Genomic DNA, 14559 nt, shown 5'->3' with positions numbered 1-14559 from the left:
GTGCAGCTGTAGAACTTGAGGATCTGGGGTCCCATGCCAAATCGTTTCAGTCTCCTGAGGGGGAAAAGGCATCGTCGTGCTCTCCTCACAACTTTGACAGTTTGTTGGTGATGTGGACACAAAGGAACTTGAAGCTCTCTACCTGCTCCACTACAGCCCTGTCGATGTAAATGGGGGCGTGTTCGGACCTTCTTTTCCTTTAGTCCACAATCATCTTTGTCTTGGTCACGTTGAGGGAGAGGTTGTTGTCCTGGCACCACACTGCCAGGTCACTGACCTCCTCCCTATAGGCTGTTTCATCGTTGATAAGGCCTTACAAAGTTGTCGTCAGCAAACTTAATGGTGTTGTGCTTGGGTGGACAGGAAGTACAGGAGGGGACTAAGCACGCACCCCCGAGGGGCCCGTGTTGAGGATCAGCGTGGCAAGTGTTTTTGCCTACCCTTACCACCTGGGAGCAGCCCATCAGGAAGTCCAGGATCCAGATGCAGAGGGAGGTGTTTAGTCTCATAGTCGTTAGGTTAATGATGAGCTTTGTGGGCCCTATGGTGTAGAACGTTGAGCTGTAGTCAATGAACATCATTCTCACATAGGTGTTCCTTTTGTCCAGGTGGGAAAGGGCAGTGTGGAGTGCGATTGAGATAGCGTCATCTGTGGATCTGTTGGGGCGGTATGCGTATTGGTGTGGGTCTAGGGTTTCCGGGATGATGGTGTTGATGTGAGCGATGACCAGCCTTTCAAAGCACTCATGGCTACCGACCTGAGTGCTAAGGGACAGTAGTCATTTAGGCAGGTTACCTTCGCTTCCTTGGGCACAGGGACTATGGTGGTCTGCTTGAAACATGCAGATATTACAGACTTGGTCAGGGAGAGGTTGAAAATGTCAGTGAAGACACTTGCCATTTGGTCCGCACATGCTCCGAGTACACATCCTTGTAATCCGTCTGGCCCCACGGCCTTGTGAATGTTGACCTGTTTAAAAAGGTCTTGCTCACATCGGCTATGAAGAGCGTGATCACACAAGTTTTGGCATGCCTGGTGATACCAGGCGGTAAATTAGGTAACAGACCAATAGGAAAGACAGATCCAAACATCAGGTACAGTTGAAGTCGGAAGTTTACATACACCGTAGCTAAATACTTTAAACTCAGTTTTTCACAATTCCTGACATTTAATCCTAGTAAAAATTCCCTGTTTTAGGTCAGTTAGGATCACCACTTTATTTTAAGCATGTGAAATGTCCAAATAATAGTAGAGAGAATAATTAATTTCAGCTTGTATTTCTTTCATCACATTCCCAGAGGGTCAGTTTACATACACTCAATTAGTATTTGGTAGCATTGCCTTTAAATTGTTTAACTTGGGTCAAACGTTTAAGGGTAGCCTTCCACAATAAGTTGGGTGAATTTTGGCCCATTCCTCCTGACAGAGCTGGTGTAACTGAGTCAGGTTTGTAGGCCTCCTTGCTCGCACACACACACATTTTCAGTTCTGCCCACAAATGTTCTATAGGATTGAGGTCAGGGCTTTGTGATGGCCACTCCAATACCTTGACTTTGTTGTCCTTAAACTATTTTGCCACAACTTTGGAAGTATGCTTTGGGTCACTGTCCACGTGGAAGACCCATTTGCGACCAAGCTTTAACTGATGTTGCGTCAATATATACACATAATTTTCCTCCTCACGATGCCATCTATTTTGTGAAGTCCACCAGTCCCTCCTGCAGCAAAGCACCCCCACAACATGATGCTGCCACCCCTGTGCTTCACGGTTGGGACGGTGTTCTTCGGCTTGCAAGCCTCCCCCTTTTATCTCCAAACACACCGATCGTCATTAGGGCCAAACAGTTCTATTTTTGTTTCATCAGATCAGAGGACATTTCTCCAAAAAGTACAATCTTTGTCCCCACGTGCAGTTGTAAACCTTTGTCTGGCTTTTTTATGGCAGTTTTGGAGCAGTGGCTTCTTCCTTGCTGAGCGGCGTTTCAGGTTATGTCGATATAGGACTCGTTTTACTGTGGATATAGATACTTTTGTACCCTTTTTCTCCAGCATCTTCACAAGGTCCTTCGCTGTTGTTCTGGGATTGATTTGCTGGTGTTTATACTTGCGTGCTATGGTTTGTACAGATGAACGTGGTACCTTCAGGCATTTGGAAATTGCCCCCAAGGATGAACAAGACTTGTGGAGATCTACATTTTTTTTTGCTGAGGTCTTGGCTGATTTATTTAGATTTTCCCATGATGTCACGATAAGAGGCACTGAGTTTGAAGGTAGGCCTTGAAATACATACATCTCCAATTGACTCAAATTATGTCAATTAACCTATCAGAAGCTTCTAAAGCCATGACATCATTTTCTGGAATTTTCCAAACTGCTTTCCAAGTGGACTTAGTGTACAGTCATGGCCAAAAGTTTTGAGAATGACAAAATAATTTCCAAAAAGTTTGCTGCTTCAGTGCCTTTAGATATTTTTGTCAGATGTTACTATGGAATATTGAATTATAATTACAAGCATTTCATAAGTGTCAAAGGCTTTTATTGACGATTTCATGAAGTTGATGCAAAGAGTCAATATTTGTGTTGACCCTTCTTTTTCAAGACCTCTGCAATCTGCCCTGGCATGCTGTCAATTAACTTCTGGGCCACATCCTGACTGATGGCAGCCCATTCTTGCATAATCAATGGTGGCAGAGCACCCATTCTTCTTCTGCAGAGAAGGGGTGCTTCAAGAAAGAGGCGGGTGGGGGTGGGAGGGGACATAAACTAAACAACAACAAAAACGCTTGCCGTTAGTCAGAATTTGTGTGTTTTTGTTTGTCCACCCACCTCTTAGATTGACCACAAGTTCTCAATGGGATTAAAGTCTGAGGAGTTTCCTGGCCATGGATCCAAAATATCGATGTCTTGTTCCCCGAGCCACTTAGTTATCACGTTTGCCTTATGACAAGGTGCTCCATCATGCTGGAAAAGGCATTGTTCGTCACCAAACTGTTCTTGGATGGCTGTGTTGTTAGGCAAAAAGATGAGTGAGCCCACTCCCTTGGCTGAGAAGCAACCCCACACATGAATGGTCTCAGGATGCTTTACTGTTGGCATGACACAGGACTGATGGTAGTAGCACTTACCTTGTCTTCTCCAGACAAGCTTCTTTCTGGATGCCCCAAACAATCGGAAAGGGGATTCATCAGTGAAAATGACTTTACCCCTGTCCAATCCCTGTACTTTTTGCAGAATATCAGTCTGTCCCTGATGTTTTTCCTGGAGAGAATCACCTCACTGTGCGTGCAGATGCACTCACACCTGCCTGCTGCCATTCCTGAGCAAGCTCTGTACTGGTGGTGCCCCGATCCCGCAGCTGAATCAACTTTAGGAGACGATCCTGGCGCTTGCTGAACTTTCTTGGGCGCCCTGAAGCCTTCTTCACAACAATTGAACCGATTTCCTTGAAGTTCTTGATGATCCGATAAATGGTTAATTTAGGTGCAATCTCAATGGCAGCAATATGCTTGCCTGTGAAGTGCTTTTTTTGCAAAGCAATGATGACGGCACGTGTTTCCTTGCAGGTCACCATGGATGACAGAGGAAGAACAATGACTCCAAGCACCACCCTCCTTTTGAAGCTACCAGTCTGTTATTCAATCTCAATCAGCATGACAGGGTGATCTCCAGCCTGGTCCTTGTCAACACACACACCTGTGTTAACGAGAGAATCACTGACATGATGTCAGCTGGTCCTTTTGTGGCAGGGCTGAAATGCAGTGGAAATGTTTTTGGGGGGATTCAGTTCATTTGCATGGCAAAGAGGGACTTTGCAATTGATTGTAATTCATCTGATCACTCTTCATAACATTCTAGAGTATAGGCAAATTGCCATCATACAAACTGAGGCAGCAGACTTTGTGAAAATTAATAGTCATTCTCAAAAGTTTTGGCCACGCCTGTATGTAAACTTCTGACCCACTGGAATTGTAAGTGAAATAATCTGTCTGTAAACAATTGTTGGAAAAATGACTTGCGTTATGCACAAAGTAGATGTCCTAACAGACAAAACTATAGATTGTTAACAAGAAATTTGTGGTGGTTGAAAAACAAGTTTTAATGACTCCAACCTAAGTGTATGTAAACTTCCGACTTCAACTGTAGTTTTCAAGTTTTCCCCTCCACACTCAGTCCACGCCCAGACAGTCCTAGCTAAATTCTTGCTTGAGAAATTGCTCTTTGCTGAAAAGCTATGGTTTATTTTGACCATTTAAAAAAAAAAAAAAAATCACAGCAACTTACTTGTTACCCAGAAATGATTTGATATTGAGATAGAAATGGCTGAATTGGACCTGTAAGACACTTTATTTTGGCAGTTACCTCTACATTCATCACAGTTAACAGCCGTGTAATACATGATTGCATCATATCAGTGTTAGTGCAGAAATAAAGACATGGGACATCAGACAAAGGAACGATGTATTTGGCCTAAAAGGGCCATAAATAAAATTTTATTATCTTGATTTATTAACAAGCCACAGAGTGTCCATGGCTGTCTACCACAGCACTTAAAACTTCTCATTCTGGTGCAGTCCAGAGTTCACAGACCCACTTGAGATACTTAAAGCCGCTGATAAAATCTCAAGGTTCTCATTTTGTCGCTTCCTTTAGAAAAATAAAACAAAAACGTGATAATACTGTACCAAACTGGTGGCAGAGCACCCATTCTTCTGCAGAGAAGGGGTGCTTTAAGAAAGAGGCGGATGGGGGTGGGAGGAGACATAAACTGAACAACAACAAAAAAACACCCCACCTCATTTAAAGCTTGGAGCAGCATGCACTGGCTTTCAATCACTGCAAGAGCGCCATTTCCACTACCCCTGCTCTTCCTTTTCCAACTGTCTGTTCATTCATTTCTGTTGCGTTTTACTTAAATTGGATTGAAATAATTATTATTATAATGATGAAACCTATAGCAGCAAAAGAGATAGAGGAGTAACAGCTATAGCGAGTGACCCCTGGTTTATAAGGAAGGCATGGGTTAAAAGAGTTCCATTGGTGAGTGGCCTGGGTGCTGAGGGGGCCGTGGGACTGTGAAGGGGGCTGCTGCCCCCTCAGCTCATCTCCCGTCCGCAGGCACCCGGCTCAAGGAGGCCATGACACGGCCGTAGCGCTCAACCAGCTCCAGAGTGGAGTAGGTGGGCAGCTTTGGAGGGTCGTGGAAGCTTTTTATCTCTGTCGAGCAGTCAAGTAACTTGGGTAGGAAGTCAGTCAGCTTCTCCTGAAGGTTGGCTGCAGCAGGAGGGGGAGAACAATAACAGAGAGGGCAGAGAGAAAAAGAAAGAGTTGGAGAGTTATTATTTCAAAGTCCTTGCTTGCGTCACTCTTCAGAGTCACATCCAGTTACCAAACAGATAAATCACAAGCTAAATATTTTCAGTGTGATAGCACAAGCTCTTTGTAAGCATGCTCCTCTAGGAAAACACAGATTGAGAAAACAAGATGAGGCGCCCAGGGTTGGCTGTAGTTCTTCTAAGAAGATGCTGCTGGGTCACTTTTCTGAAAACCAATCAAACTTTTTCTTGGAGTAGAGGCTAGAACTCCACTGAACCACGTTCTCTGAACTAACAATTTGGGTCACATTCTGCCAACACAAAGTGGGTATATCCCTGGTTGTTATGGCTTGCCTGTTCTGGCTGCTAATATCAACTAATTTGACCGTGTCCCTGACCATGTTCCATGTAACTCCCAAATTAAACTACAGCAGAAAAACAACCAATCATCCTACAGATCTCCAGTACCAAAACTCGAACCCCCCTGCCTCTAGGCTCTTGTACTCTTTTCACATTATTGCACTATCCCAAACCGTACTGTGTTGCCTCAGATATGTTATTGTTGGTTCCAGCAACTACCGAGGGTGCCTAATAGGGCAAGATGATATTACAATAGCATCGTCTGTCGAAGATTATTGACAGCCATTGTCGATGGTGATAACATCGTGATGTGACAGATGATGGTTTAGCCTATTTGAACTTGACTGGAGCCTGGCAATAAAATAAAAAAAGTCCCGCAGCGCACAGCAGGGCATTACACAAGTGACATTCCGAGTAATTTTCCTATAGGCTATTTCAATAAATATGTTATATAGCCTACAGAACGCAAGAGAGGAGGAATTTGGGGAGTTTTTCCTAGCCACCGTGCTTCTACACCTGCATTGCTTGCTGTTTGGGGTTTTAGGCTGGGTTTCTGTACAGCACTTTGCGATAGAAGCTGATGTAAGAAGGGCTTTATAAATTTGATTTGAAATTTGATTTGAATGTAGGCCAGACAGAGCGGAGAATTCCACCAAAGCGGCGCAAAATGCCCAGTCAGAAAATATTATTTCTCTCTGTCAGATGCATGGGCTATAGCCTAAACCTATACTTTTTAAAATAATGGACACTCAAAGTGAAACTGACAGCATTTTAGCTACTTTGCAGATATGAAACAGACAATCATAATATATCAGTCAAAAATATACAATTCCCAGTTTATGCTTACAAAACCAACTTTAAGTTTTCAAAATAGGTTATATTTGACTCAACATTCCATGACATACACTAAGGCATTGTTGGCAGAATAGAGCAATGCAGTTCAATGCATGATTAATATAATTCACCAATACATTTCTTGGAAGTCCAAAAACTACTGCTACAAGGTTTCAAATCACAGCTGGCCTGGTACATAGTTTGCTGCCTCCATTCAGTTCCACTGTCAGTTCCAATGACTAAATATTTTTGACAGAAACAGAAATGTAACTAAGGCTGGGAATGTCAATACAATCAAACTAGCAAAGGCAATGATCACAAGTCAATCATAACGTGGTTAATATGCTAGCGCATCCATTTATCTAGCTAGGACGTCATGTCATTGGAGAGGGTGAGTGACTGACTTATCTCCTCGTATAATTTTTCAGTGGCTACACAGCTAAAGATGCACGTGTCATTTGGTTAGCTAGCAAGAAATGTGAATCACTTTAGTAGCTAGCTATTCTGAACGACTGTTATGCAGATAGCATGAATTCTTTTTAAAGTATGACCCGCTGAATATGACCGGTGTCAGTAAACGTAGGCAAAAAAAAAAGTACTAGTTGGTCACGGACACTCTATATAACATGTAAACAGCTCTGCTAAGGCAAGTAAAATGGTCAGTGAGGTGTTCTCATTTGTGTCTGGAAGTAGCTAGCTACCTTAGCCAGTTAGCTTGGGTGCTTGGTTGGGACAATGCATGTATTGGCAGGCAAGTTGCAGAAGGACGAGCAGGCTATTCCCCATCGTTTATCCGTGCAATTTTGACAGCCAACTAGCTAAAAAAGTTTGAGGGTTTATCTAATGATCCTTCTTCAGATTTTAGCTCATATTGCTCTGGCTAGCATTAGTTGATGTGCATATAGTAAAATATAATCTACCTTTTTATGGTTGTTTGATCAATAGGACTGTAAAGTTCACAAATGTAAGAGGACTTCCATGGCATTTAGCTACATATTTGCAGAAATCCATTCAAGTGTATTTTGTGGCTTTTGCAGAACGCGTTCTAATGATGCAAATTTACACTGTTACCCATAAAACACACAGTCCAGTTCAAAGTGAATTATGGCAGGCCCTTGTAGCAAATGGTTTGTTTGCATGAACACCTACTGTAGCTCTCTAATTGGCAACGGTGCACTCGGTCTGCATAAACTCCTACCGTGTCTATTAATTGTCCAAACGCACGGTCGCTTTCCCACTCTATATTGCAATAGAATATTCACAAATGCCTTAGTAATTACCAAACATTCTAAGAATTTATGAAAACGTGAAAATTGCCATATCTACGTGCTCGCTTATTATTATTTTAACTATCTTGTGGTTAAAAAAAAACACAGCCTATATTGCCTTCTCTCTTCATGACGGAAGGCTATGCTTCATCGTTCTGTGCATGGCTTTCTCCTGATCAAACAATGAATGTAACGAGTTCCATCTCAAAACGTTATTTGAATACCCTAAAAAGGTAAGGTAGCTAGGGGACTAATAATGAGAAGGAACAAACAATATCAATAGCCAATAGAAAAATCGAATGACAAGTTGAAATTAGTTTAAGCTTTTTAAGAAAAAAAATTATCCAGTCGGGCCGTGAATATCCCTCCATGCTAGGTAGAAAACCAAATGGCGGGCCTCCCGGGTGGCACAGTGGTCTAGGGCGCTGCGTCGCAGCTGGCTGGCTTCCGGGTTGGATGGCACAGTGGTCTAGGGCACTGCATCGCAGCTGGCTGGCTTCCCGGTTGGATGGCACAGTGGTCTAGGGCACTGCATCGCAGCTGGCTGGCTTTCGGGTTGGGTGGCACAGTGGTCTAGGGCACTGCATCGCAGCTGGCTGGCTTCCGGGTTGGATGCGCGCTGTGTTAAGAAGCAGTGCGGCTTGGTTGGGTTGTGTTTCGGAGGACGCATTGATTTCGACCTTCGTCTCTCCCGAGCCCGTACGGGAGTTGTAGCGATGAGACAAGATAGTAACTACTAACTATTGGATATCACGATATTGGGGAGAAAAGGGGGTAAAATTTTAAACAAAAACAAAAAATGGCCAATAACCCATCCTCCTACTAGGCCGATCATAAAAGCTTTAACACAATAGGGCGATAGCATCGTATATTACAATGTTTTATGGGTACATACAGCACAGTACAGTACAGCTGGGTCAGTAGTGTGAAAATGCTCTTTGGTCCCTCTGCCCTATGACTTTTTTAGACTCTTGGTAGATTAGTCCCCTAATCTTCAAATTTGGGTTAAAAGTAATCCAAACAAACAAAAACTCACGCTCCATCTCCTGCCCCAGGTAGGAGCACCAGCGGTTCCTCATGTCCTCCACAGCCAGCAGGTCCTTCTCTGTGTCGTGGACAAGCAGTAGGGGGATACACGGCACCACCAGCTCATTCATGATGCTCAGCCCATTGCAAACCTCCGGCTCCTCACCAGACTCAAACATCCCCGCCGCATTCTCGTTCAGTTTCTATGGGCAAAGCACATGCATATAGAATGATGAATTATGGATTTGCTTCATATGCTAGGGATTAGCTTGAAGTGGTATGCTAACAAATTTACCAGTATTAGCTACTCTGTCAAAACAGATTTACAGGACAGCCAGGTATTACATGTTCCTATGTTATTAATGTATATGTATTTTACATTAGAGACCACCTCTGTGTGAGGGGCTGCAGCCCAGGTAAGACACAGACCATTTGCATTGCTGGGGGCGGCAGATAGCCTAGTAGTTAGAGCATTGGGCCAGTAACCAAAAGGTTACTAGATCGAATCCCCGAGCTAACAAGGTAAAAATCTGTCATTCTGTCCCTGAACAAGGCAGTTAACCCACTGTTCCTAGGCCGTCATTGTAAATAGGAATTTGTTCTTAACTTTTTATGGCTGCAGGGGCAGTATTGAGTAGCTTGGATGAAAAGATGGCCATTGTAAACGGCCAGCTCCTCAGTCTGTTGCTAATATATGCATAGTGTTTTTATTAGTAGTATTGGATAGAAAACTCTAACAAGTTTCCAAAACTGTCAAAATATTGTCTGTGAGTATAACAGAACTGATATTGCAGACGAAACCCTGAGGAAAAACAAAACAGGAAGTGGCTTCTATTTTGAAAACTCCATGTTCCATAGCCTCCCTTTGCTGGATTTAAAGGGATATGAACCAGATTCCTTTTCCTATCGCTTCCTCAAGGTGTCAGTCTTCAGACAGTTTCAGGCTTTTATTTTGAAAAATGAGCCAGAACTATAACATTGAGTCAAGTGGTCACATGAGTTTGGCTTGCGCAACAGAATTCGGACAGCCATTTCCTTTCCCTCTTCTACTGTGAAAGACATTTGCAGTTGATATACACTGCTCAAAAAAATAAAGGGAACACTAAAATAACACATCCTAGATCTGAATGAATGAAATATTCTTATTAAATACATTTTTCTTTACATAGTTGAATGTGCTGACAACAAAATCACACAAAAATGATCAATGGAAATCAAATTTATCAACCCATGGAGGTCTGGATTTGGAGTCACACTCAAAATAAAGTGGAAAACCACACTACAGGCTGATCCAACTTTGATGTAATGTCCTTAAAACAAGTCAAAATGAGGCTCAGTAGTGTGTGTGGCCTCCACGTGCCTGTATGACCTTCCTACAACGCCTGGGCATGCTCCTGATGAGGTGGCGGATGGTCTCCTGAGGGATCTCCTCCCAGACCTGGACTAAAGCATCCGCCAACTCCTGGACAGTCTGTGGTGCAACGTGGTTGGTGGATGGAGCGAGACATGATGTCCCAGATGTGCTCAATTGGATTCAGGTCTGGGGAACGGGCAGGCCAGTCCATAGCATCAATGCCTTCCTCTTGCAGGAACTGCTGACACACTCCAGCCACATGAGGTCTAGCATTGTCTTGCATTAGGAGGAACCCAGGGCCAACCGCACCAGCATATGGTCTCACAAGGGGTCTGAGGATCTCATCTCGGTACCTAATGGCAGTCAGGCTACCTCTGGCGAGCACATGGAGGGCTGTGCGGCCCCCCCAAAGAAATGCCACCCCACACCATGACTGACCCACCGCCAAACCGGTCATGCTGGAGGATGTTGCAGGCAGCAGAACATTCTCCACAGCGTCTCCAGACTCTGTCACGTGCTCAGTGTGAACCTGCTTTCATCTGTGAAGAGCACAGGGCGCCAGTGGCGAATTTGCCAATCTTGGTGTTCTCTGGCAAATGCCAAACGTCCTGCACGGTTTTGGGCTGTAAGCACAACCCCCACCTGTGGACGTCGGGCCCTCGTACCACACTCATGGAGTCGGTTTCTGACCGTTTGAGCAGACACATGCACATTTGTGGCCTGCTAGAGGTCATTTTGCAGGGCTCTGGCAGTGCTCCTCCTTGCAGGAAGGCGGAGGTAACGGTCCTGCTGCTGGGTTGTTGCCCTCCTACGGCCTCCTCCACGTCTCCTGATGTACTAGCCTGTCTCCTGGTAGCACCTCCATGCTCTGGACACTACGCTGACAGACACAGCAAACCTTCTTGCCACAGATCGCATTGATGTGCCATCCTGGATGAGCTGCACTACCTGAGCCACTTGTGTGGGTTGTAGACTCCGTCTCATGCTACCACTAGAGTGAAAGCACCGCCAGCATTCAAAAGTGACCAAAACATCAGCCAGGAAGCATAGGAACTGAGAAGTGGTCTGTGGTCACCACGTGCAGAACCACTCCTTTATTGGGGGTGTCTTGCTAAATGCCTATAATTTCCACCTGTTGTCTATTCCATTTGCACAACAGCATGTGAAATGTATTGTCAATCAGTGTTGCTTCCTAAGTGGACAGTTGGATTTCACAGAAGTGTGATTGACTTGGAGTTACATTGTGTTGTTTAAGTGTTCCCTTTATTTTTTTGAGCAGTGTATTATTGATTATATATTTTAAAAACAACCTGAGGATTGATTATAAAAAACGTTTGACATGTTTCTGTGGACATTATGGAAACTATTTGGAATTTGTCTGCGTTGTCGTGACCGCTCTTTCCTGTGGATTTCTGAACATAACGCGGCAGACAAACGCAGGTATTTTAGATATAAAAATAATCTTTATGGAACAAAAGGAACATTTGTTGTGTAACTGGGAGCCTCGTGAGTGAAAACATCCGAAGATCAAAGGTAAACGATTAATTTGATTGCTTTTCTGATTTTCGTGACCAAGCTACCTGATGCTAAGTGTACTTAATGTTTATCGTGCGATCGATAAATTTACACAAACGCTTGGATTGCTTTCGCTGTAAAGTATAATTTCAAAATCTGACACGTCAGGTGGATTAACAAAAAGGCTAAGCTGTGTTTTCCTATATTGCACTTGTGATTTCATGAATGTAAATATTTGTAGTAATATTTATTGAATGTAGCGCTATGCTATTCAGCGGTTGTTGATGACACTTATCCCGATATCGGGATTGCAGCCATAACAAGTTAACTGACTTGCCTAGTTAAATAAAGAATATATAACCACTATCTGGTAGTCACTCATCCCCACAGACATTGTCAATGTCAGAGGATGTTCTCCAGGCCTGTGGTACTGACGTGGGCAGTGACATACTACATGATGCACACAGACACTTTGCTATGTTCGCCTTAGCTAAGCCTTGCAATGCTGTTGACACAGAAACTCCCTGACCTCAGCTATGGGGTACCTTACACAGATGCAGACAGCCATTCTGGAACCAGAGAGACTTGGTGGGGGTTCACAATGTGTCAATGTCAGCAGTGTTTTCAATTAAAACAGAGAAGGAGGTAAACAAAGGGGGTGGAGGGAGCGGGGCTGGAGTGGGAGCCAGGGATTCAATTCTGGCCGGAGATCTGAGATGGTGGCTAACTCTAGCGGAGCCCTGAAGGAGCAGAGCCAAGGTTAGCTCAGGACACAGCCATGTCTCCTGGTAATGTATTTACACTTGCTGGGCCTACTGCTTCCTATTCCCACTCGGATGATTACATTAGGAGCACAATGCCGGTGTAGGGTTACTGAGTGCAGGATCAGCAACAGGGCCAACCGAGGAGAATCAGGGTTACCCCTCTTTCTCTCCCGGTTCATACCAGACCAGTCACAGCTTGATCTGACCGACCAGGGAATCATTCCATCTAAGCCCTAACAAATAGCTTGGAGATGGGATATGAAAAACAAAAGTGAAGCTGTAGTCTGATCAGAATATTGAAAAGATTAGGATCTTTCCCCCACACCAAGAGCATTTGCTGAGAAAAGTTCTGTGGGAATCTTTATGGGCAATAAAAAAGACAATGTAATATCTCAGCGAGAACAGAAACAAGCCTTGCATCAATCCTAGAGATTATTGGGTGGAGGGATGATCTTGGTCGACATCACAGTTTGGCTGAGTCAACGTGACTCAAGGGAAGGCAAGGATGAGTTAGGAGGTCAGAGACAGACAGCCTTGCTGATAAGACGATAGCGGTGTTCATTTTCAAAGAGAATGACTTAACTACTTCCATGGTGACCTATTGTTTTGACTGGAAACTTGTGATGATCTTTAAAACACTATGGATTAACTCCGATCACTTGCTCTCATTTAGGCTGCAACCTTGTCTCTTTAAAAAGTTTCTGTACCAAATGCTAAACCTGCTAGCATCAGAAAATCCTACATGAACTTACTAACTAAATAAAATCAACTGCTGACAGAGATTTGCAATAGTGCAGTTGTATGATTGTGAGTGATAGATGTTTGGATGTTTGTCTCACCAGCAGGCACTCTCTGCGGTAGTGACCTATGAGCTCATCGTTGTGACCTCTGTACAGCCCTTTGACCAACAGCTCTCTGTTGTACTGGTACGAGTAGATCAGGTACATCAAGGCCTCCACAAAGCTGCAGAAAAGCAGACACACAGGAGAGTAAGATACATTATAGAAGCATCAGGGTGGTACAAACTTAACCACAAGGAGAGGCAGCAGAGAACAAATCAGGTTTAGCTGTGTCTACAAAAGGAAACTAGAGAAGGAACTATCAGGCTTTTTTCATAGAGGATTTAAAAACGGATGTACTGGAGGGAGAATTAACAGAAGAAATAACCAAATACATGAACAACCATCTTGATCAATGCCAGACTGAGCTCTATGCTCCAGAAGGATCTGCTGGGATCTGCTGCCCTCTGCAGGTGACTTTAGGAAGTTCAGGTCCTACCATTAATAATGCAATCATCTACAGAGAGTATTTCAATCTCTATTTTCAAAACAATATATTCAATACAGAAATGGTTCAAGAATATCAGTTCACGCTTAAAGTAAGAAAAGGACACGAGTTAGAAGCTCTGCATCGTGGAGAGCAGAATGTAATAACAGTCCTGCCAATTAGCAGAGTCTCACCATTTCTTCTGGAACAGCTCTAAGCCAATCATCAGAAAGATTGTTGTCTCGCGGAAATTCCTGTAGTCCTGATGCCACATCTGGGAAAAATGTAGGGGCCAAAGGTTCATAAATGAGCTCTAAAGGATTTTAAGGACGGATCTGGAGCATTTGGATCTAACATTGAAGATTTTCCATTGGATAGAAGGGTTAGTGGTATCAGTTCAAATTTAGAGATTATAATCATTTAAACCTTTTACTTTAATGCTAAATATTATGCACACGCTCATCTCATGTCATTTGGGCTCCAGAGTTGCGCAGTGGTCTAAGGCACTGCATCTCAGTGCTTGAGGTGTCACTACAGACCCTGGTTCGATTCCATGCTGTATCACAACCGGACATGATTAGGAGTCCCATAGGGCGGCGCACAATTGGCCCAGCATCGTCCCGGTTAGGGTTTGGCCAGGGTAGGCCGTCATTGTAAGTAAGAATTTGTTCTTGACTGACTTAACTGGACACACCTACTCATTGAAAGGTCTTTATTTTTACTATGTTCTACATTGTAGAATAATAGTGAAGACATCAAATGATGAAATAACACATGGAATCATGTAGTAACCCAATTTTTTAAAACAAATCTAAATATATTTTAGATTCTTCAAAGTAGACCCCCTTTGCCTTGACAG

The 14559-nt window shown here is 43.6% G+C and overlaps 1 protein-coding gene across 9 annotated transcripts in view; it reads right to left on the bottom strand.

Moving 5' to 3' along the window:
- Positions 1-4447: 4447 nt before the first annotated feature.
- Positions 4448-14559, bottom strand: part of LOC110537448 (ubiquitin carboxyl-terminal hydrolase 25) — a 48552-nt gene continuing 38440 nt past the window's right edge. For all 9 annotated transcript variants that reach the window (XM_021623499.2, XM_021623501.2, XM_021623500.2 and 6 more), the window contains 4 exons: positions 13895-13974; positions 13274-13397; positions 8812-9004; positions 4448-5272 (listed from right to left, as the gene is read on the bottom strand). In XM_021623499.2, the coding sequence (XP_021479174.2) occupies positions 5100-5272; positions 8812-9004; positions 13274-13397; positions 13895-13974 (570 nt within the window). In that variant the 3' untranslated portion in view covers positions 4448-5099. The remainder of the gene's footprint in view (positions 5273-8811; positions 9005-13273; positions 13398-13894; positions 13975-14559) is intronic.

Source organism: Oncorhynchus mykiss, chromosome 12 (genome assembly GCF_013265735.2).
Source record: "Oncorhynchus mykiss isolate Arlee chromosome 12, USDA_OmykA_1.1, whole genome shotgun sequence".
Lineage (NCBI taxonomy): Eukaryota > Metazoa > Chordata > Actinopteri > Salmoniformes > Salmonidae > Oncorhynchus > Oncorhynchus mykiss.
This window is presented reverse-complemented; position numbering and strand designations above follow the sequence as displayed.